The sequence below is a fragment of the Talaromyces marneffei genome, chromosome 6, assembly GCF_009556855.1.
Source record: "Talaromyces marneffei chromosome 6, complete sequence".
Lineage (NCBI taxonomy): Eukaryota > Fungi > Ascomycota > Eurotiomycetes > Eurotiales > Trichocomaceae > Talaromyces > Talaromyces marneffei.
The window spans coordinates 341,996-349,406 of NC_072353.1; the positions used below are offsets into that span (position 1 = coordinate 341,996).

A 7,411-nucleotide genomic window follows, 5' to 3' on the forward strand; every position below is an offset into this window, starting at 1 on the left:
TGATAGGTGACTTGAGAGGAAATCCTTAGGGTTTGTTAGCTGGCAATCGATTCTTGGCGCATCCACCCGGTCAACCTTAACAAGCAACTGGGGCCGGCTTAGCTTCGTTCGTCCTTAGCTGATAATTCAATAATTTATGACTCCTTGAAGTGTGGTTTTTCTCTCATTACACACCCTGTGAACGATTGATCAAATCTAGAGCTGCTTCTACTACCCGGAAGCGTTTATATTTGAAATTAATTGTTTTACTCGAGAAGAGAGAGGCTATACGTGCTATCAGAACTAGATCTAGTTCGAATACAAAGTCCATGCCATGAACCCCACCGAAGATGGGAACCCGTCGAATAACATAGACGACGGTGATGCTTACGTCGAAAAAAATGACGAGGCCGTGACCCCAGCAGACCATGCCTACGAGGACAACGATGGCCCACGAGACGAGGAACTCCTTCCCCGAGACAGACAGAAACGAACGCACAGCTACAACTACGCATACGAGAAATCCATGAGCCATGCCGAAGCGAAACTCTTCTATCAAAGACACCAGGAAGAACAGCAGGCTGCATCACGAGGTAGCGGGGGTGCCGGCTATGATGGAGGGGATCACTACCACCCTTCCCGGGGTAGTCCGGTCTTGTCACACCATTCCATACCTGTGAGGAACACAACCGCGGTGGGAGATGATGTACCTCCCAGCATGGCTGCGAGTATCGGATCTCTCAAGAGTAGCACTGGTTTTGCTTCGTCGACTAGTCTATATGACACTGGCAACAATCAGCTTGCTGCAGCGGAGACATCTACCTCCTACAATCAGCACCCGACATACTCAGGAATGCGCGAGGATACCGTGCTAGCCGCCGACCATTCGGCCAGATATCACCCGCTGCAGCCGTGCATGACCCAACATCCCTCATCTACTGAAGTTGGTGGAGGCCCGTACTCGTTGCCTCCTCAAGGGATGTATGGAGTTGGTGGCGGAATAAGCGGAGGTATGCAACATGGTATGGAAGGGTTTCTGCCAAGTGATGATGCCGTCAACGCTGAATTGGAGATTGTCTGTCGCAAGATCCAGAATCTGCTGGACCGGAGACACAAATATATTCAACTCTCATTGCAGGGCCCTGGTTGCAATCCCAAGGATTCACCTGAGTGGCATATTTACCCAAGTCCACCAGAGCCAGTGTGGGATGCTGAAAAGGAACGGGCAAATGCGGCAGCTCTAGACAACGGCGTTTCTGACGGAGGGCAACAGGAACAGGAATTAGAAGCATTACGCCTTAAGAAGAGACGTAAAATGGGTCAGGATATTGGTGAAGACTTTGATATGGATGAATTGCTTCCTCTTCCCGAAGCATCGAAGCAGTTATTCGAGTTTGATTCTTCCAGTGTGTACCAGGTCTACGAGAATGAAGACGAGAAAGCAAAGCGGAAACCAATTGTTCAGATTCCGTCCCTGAGAGATTTCTACATGGATTTGGATGTCGTCGTTGAAGTTTCGACTGATGGTCCCGTCAAGTCCTTTGCGTTCAAACGGTTGTCTTACCTGGAAGGAAAATTTCAGCTTCACACTCTGTTGAACGAGTACCAGGAGCTTGCGGATAGCAAGAAGGTGCCACATAGAGACTTTTATAATGTCAGAAAGGTGGACACTCACGTGCATCATTCGGCTTGTATGAACCAAAAACATCTATTGAGATTCATCAAAAGCAAGATGAAGAAATCGCCGGATGAGGTTGTGCTTTTCAGAGATGGAAGACATTTGACCTTGAAAGAAGTGTTCGAGAGTATCAATTTGACAGCTTATGATTTGAGTATCGATACGCTTGACATGCATGTAAGTTTGACATTTTTCCTCGTAAATTTTGATGCCAATATACTGTGTCTGACACACAACTCACAGGCACACAAGGACTCATTTCATCGGTTTGACAAGTTCAACCTGAAATACAATCCTGTCGGAGAGTCTCGCCTTCGTGAGATCTTCCTCAAGACGGATAACTTCATTAAGGGCCGATACCTCGCTGAAATTACCAAAGAAGTCATATCCGATCTGGAATCCAGCAAATATCAAATGGCTGAGTGGCGTATCTCGATCTATGGACGATCAGTAGAAGAATGGGACAAGCTGGCAGCATGGGTTGTTGACAACAAGCTGTTCTCACCGAATGTTCGCTGGCTTATACAAGTCCCTCGTCTCTACGATGTGTACAAATCGAGTGGCATGGTCAATAACTTCGAGGATGTCATCAAAAACCTCTTTCAACCTCTGTTTGAAGTAACACAAGATCCCAACACTCATCCAAAACTGCACATATTCTTACAACGCGTCATTGGATTTGACAGCGTGGATGACGAAAGCAAAGCGGAACGCCGGCTCTACAAGAAGTACCCTATTCCTCGCGACTGGAATACTAAACAAAACCCGCCTTATAGCTATTGGATCTATTTCATGTTTGCAAATATGGCATCACTGAATACTTGGAGACAACGTCGCGGTTTCAACACCTTCGTTCTAAGACCTCACTGCGGTGAAGCAGGAGATCCGGACCATTTGGCAGCTGGCTTCCTTGCTTGTCATAGTATCAGCCACGGAATTCATCTTCGAAAGGTACCGTTGTTGCAATACGTGTACTATCTTGATAGAATCGGCATTGCAATGTCGCCACTGAGTAATAACGCACTGTTCTTGACATACGACAAAAACCCATTTGCGAGCTTTTTCAGAAAGGGATTAAATGTTTCCCTTTCCACAGATGATCCGCTCCAATTCGCGTTTACAAAGGAACCACTGATGGAGGAATACGCTGTTGCGGCGCAGATCTACAAGCTGAGTGCTGTGGATATGTGCGAGTTGGCCAAGAATTCCGTCGGTCAGAGTGGGTTTGAGCTTGCGCTCAAGCAGAGATGGCTTGGTCCTCAGTGCTATTTACCTGGTGTGGCGGGTAATAATGTCGCTAAGAGTAATGTGCCGGATCTGAGAGAGGCGTTCAGATATGAGACCTTTCTTGCTGAGTTATCTTTGTAAGTTTCCCTTCACCTCTTGCTCTTGTAATTTAGAGCATGTAAGAACCGCATACTGATATTCTTTCAAGGATTGAGAGATATGCAACGCCAAGAAGTCTACCTCGCTCAAAGAACCCTCCCACAGAACGAGGAACTCCTATCTCAGCATCCATCGGTTCACTCAATAATGCACCGAGTCACACTAGAGTAACTTCGGACCAGCCTCCTCACACAACCACCACAACTGCATCAGTTTCTCAAACCGGATCCCCAGTCATCCAGCCTCGTGCTTTGGGACACTACCACCATAACCGCCTAAGCAATTCCTTCTCTCAACATGGCGCTCTCCTCCCAGATCCTGTATCTCCAGAATTACCTTCCTCATCACCATCTCTAGCCACACCACCAGGAGGAGCAAATCTACCCGAGCAACGAATCATACCGGGGTTGGTTCATGAAAGGACAAGAAAGGGAAGTAATTACTCCATGTCCTCTTCCGGAGCTGTCACGGCTGCTACCAGGGCGGATCTGCTGCATTCGCAGTCGCAGTCCCAGTTGCAGTCACAGGCAACATCGCCAAACAGATTTGAGGCTGAGAATGGAGGCGAATGCTCGGATTATGGCGTTATTTGATCGTTTGTCTACGATATAGGTGATATATAGTTGGTTACCAGATGGGATTGTTATTGGCTTTGTAGTCCGCCCTGTTCAATCTGTACCCTAAGATGTATGTTGTGGAGTGTTTGTTCATGTTGGCCACAGGGATGATTCTGATACATCGCCATCATGCAGGAATACCCCTCAAAGTTTCTGCTTTATTCAATGAAATGTATTCACTTCATACTACTTATTTGAATTATAATGGGTGAATAACATGAAATTCATAATTAGTCTTAATCATTAACTCTCGTAAATAATATATGTGTGCTGTGCTATGTATTCACTATGACAACCATCCTTAAACAGTTGACAATAACTCCACCTTCTTCTAATCTATGTACTATATCCCCCAGAATGTCATCCATCATGAACGAATCATTAACAAGCATAATCCCGTTTCGTTTATTATATATGGCTCTAAATTGCCCAACTTCCTCTCCGCTCAATGACACCCCACGCATCAAGACTTTCGTCATTGAGAAGACCCATTTGGGGCTGTTGTCTAGCCCATTCATGAATATAGAGTTTCAATGCTTTCCATCGCATGCAATTCTCAGGCGTTGCAGGTGTATTATTGGTCTGATTAGAAGCACGACCTGGCGATGAGAGAACGTGACCCTTTGCATCGGCATTGAGGTCATCTTGTCTCAAGTCCGAGACCGGGATACCTGATATTTTGCTCAACTCATAATCAAAATAGCGTGCCAGGGATGGGTATCCCAACGATAGATAGTTGTAGACTTGGGTTATGAATCCGTCGTGGAATTCACGCTCTATGGTGTTATCTTCGTCGGGCTCAACGTCCATGACATCCAAGGGATCATCGGTCATTTCTAATGGATTCGATGCGGGTGAAGGGCATTCATCATCTATCATGTCATTCATGTCATTAGGCCCGAAACCGTTGGACGATCTTGGTGTGGCAATCCCAGTTCTGGCTCGGTGAAAATGAGAGTCTTCTTCGGTCCCTTCGTCCTTAAGACATAGACCCATCCATAAACCTGGTTTTTCGTCATCTTCAGCGTGCGCATGATCGGACCAAAGTCCGACTTGATCTCCGTCATCCACGGGCTCTGGTTCCATGTGGTGAACATGCAAATGGTCGGTTTCGGTGGCGGTCCCCTGAGGAGAAACGCTAAAGGGGAAGACGATGTCGTCGCCCAACATTGGTGGACTGGCCGCATGTCGCATTTGGGCTAGTTCAAGATCTCGCCGCCATCCGGCAAAAACAGAGTTTTCATTTTCTTGTATCTTCTGTTGTCTAGAAGAGATTGCGGCGGCAGAAAATCTAGACTCGTGAGCGTCACTTTTGTGGACGCCAAGGTCTTTCATCTCAGCTTCTTCTTTATGTCGCCGCATTTGGTCCAATTCCCATGACAAGTCGGCGGTTGATCTGCGACGGAGAAGCGGATTTCTTCTGCTGACTATCCGCGACTCACCAGCCATGAGCTCTTCGTCTTCATTTCCATACTCTTCATCACCATCAATGGCAAAATGGGAGACTGGTTGGTGAATCTGTTCATTGGGAAATGCTGCCAATGCTTGGTCTCGAAGCTCCTTTTCAGCACTACGGGCCGCCAAGGAGAGAATATAGCCAGAAAAGCGCTCGTCACAACTTTCCCTGTATCGATTCTTTGCTGCAAATCGGTTGCGGGTGCTGGCTTCAGATGAGGCTGACGGCGTGGTAGATAGTGAGGATGTATCGGAATCATCCGAGCCTTCGCTGCTGTTTGATGGGATAGCGGGCAGACCGGGGACACGAAATGAATGCCGTCGGCCCTCCTGCCGTTGCAACAGGCTTGCATATGAAAAGCGTGATTCTGGTGGTACCATCGACAATTCTTTGGCTACAACGATCTGCTGGCCTCTGGAAACAGGAGGCGAGCGCGATCGAGTTCGCTGACCATTAGTGACCAAGTCATCATCAAGGACTCGAGAAGAACTTTGAATCAGTAAGGTATCCACTCGACGGACAGAACGCTTCCCGGATTCAATTAATTGAGGGGCGAACTTTCGGGGTGTAGTTGGCCCAGTGCTGTTATTCCGGCCCGTATCACTACTGCTAGACTCTCGGTCATCTGTTTTGGCCGGATGTCGCCTACTCAACTTCATTGTCTCAATGGGTTCTGGGACAAAGCGCCTGGGGCCTTTCGGCTTCTTGAAGACCTTGGCGTCATCTTTCTCAGGGTCCGAGTTATTCTTTTGGTGTTGCATTACGCCTTTATTACTTGTATGTTTTACCTCAATGGGCTGAGGTAACATGCGAGCACGCTGTCCGCTCAGTGAGCCATTACCAGCTGATGGCCTATCCGGAGGATTGGCCGAATTCTTGTTGCAACAACCAGGTTTCAGAGCATCCGATTGTTTCTTAAACGATCGCGAGGAGGTTTCCGTCGGCTGTGGCAGGAAACGTCGCGGCTTATAATTGAGCCTTTGCTCGTCTTCAGTTGGGATTGATGAGTCTGTGGATGCTGCTGGGGCCAATGAATTAAACGGTGCAGGGGACTTGTCTGAGTGGCGTGCATTCTGTGATTTGCTCGACCGAGATGATTGTTCGACCAACTCCGGCTTGAAACCGCGTACATCGCTTGCCATTCTCGATTGAGGAATTAATATGGATAGTCTTGATAGCGATTATTGGTTTGCCTTTATCGCATAAGGATGAACGATATACAGCGCATTCATCATCAGAACTCAGGGCTAGGGTGATTCATGTTGCGGCGAATATGGGTGGTGGGGTGGTCCTGTTTGATGGTCAGTCAATCACGGGAATAAACGATAGGGAGGAATTATTTGAAGCTGGAAATGCGCACTACTCAATATTGTTGAAACACCAGTAACGGTTGTACATCATGGATGAGATGGGCTGAAGAGTGACGTCGAGTATTGAGGTACCGGTATTGAGGTGGAGAACCGGGATCGATAGATAATTGGCGAGCATGTGAAGGTTAGGTACTTTCCACTAGTTAGCCCGAGAGCTGCCAATATCAGATCTCGAAGCAGACCGGTTGATTTCGTATCTGTTGGTGAAAACGAACAAGGTTTTATTCATTCGAAAGATAGAGATAAAGACTGTCTTAAAACAGTATATTAAATGAGGGCGTACTACTGTAGTTCGTGGTAAGTGGGACGGTGGCATAGGCCGCATGGCATACTATGTATATGGCTCGTCACAATCTATCTACCTTATGCAGTGCTTCACCGCCTGGTAATGCCCCGGCCGCCTTTCCATATTTGGGGGATTGATTGATTGATTGATTGATCATACACGCATCTACATAGTAAGCCTAGTGACCGGCGGCGCCTTCTAATTGGCCAGCGGGCATACTACCATATACTATGTAAAAATTGAAATGCCAAGACTCCCGGCTGACTCAACCTCAACACGTATGTTAACTAGTTAACTACTTAGTTAACTATCCCCAGCTTCAAAACAACAAAGACACCAACGCGCGGACATCTCTCTCCGCGTGAATCGAATTTTTGAAATTGCGCGCCCAGATCCAGTCGGAAACGGCTGTAAATTTAGCAGTTTATTCCTCGACGCCAGAGCTATCGATTGATCCCAGTTCTACTAGGTAATTGGCTAGCAATGGCTGAGGGTGCTGTTGCAACGCCTTTGACAGGCGAAAATCTCGTTCCGCAAGGCGTTCGTGACGCGACCACACCATCAAAACAACAACAATAAGCAATCAACAAACCACTACAATAGCAAATCTATGAAGCATTACAAAGGCAATTCATAAGG

At 47.2% G+C, this 7,411-nt stretch overlaps 2 protein-coding genes across 2 annotated transcripts; one reads left to right on the plus strand and one right to left on the minus strand.

The window, feature by feature from the left end:
• Positions 1-313: 313 nt before the first annotated feature.
• Positions 314-3,636, plus strand: EYB26_007634 (uncharacterized protein; the record flags this gene model as incomplete). Its single annotated transcript, XM_054266899.1, has 3 exons — positions 314-1,834; positions 1,901-3,021; positions 3,093-3,636. 3 exons carry the CDS (start codon positions 314-316, stop codon positions 3,634-3,636), a joined length of 3,186 nt encoding a protein of 1,061 aa, XP_054122874.1.
• A 444-nt stretch (positions 3,637-4,080) lies between these two features.
• On the minus strand, positions 4,081-6,258 carry EYB26_007635 (uncharacterized protein; the record flags this gene model as incomplete). The annotated part of the gene is made up of 1 exon (XM_054266900.1): positions 4,081-6,258. One exon carries the CDS (start codon positions 6,256-6,258, stop codon positions 4,081-4,083), a length of 2,178 nt encoding a protein of 725 aa, XP_054122875.1.
• Between the last annotated feature and the right edge of the window lie 1,153 nt (positions 6,259-7,411).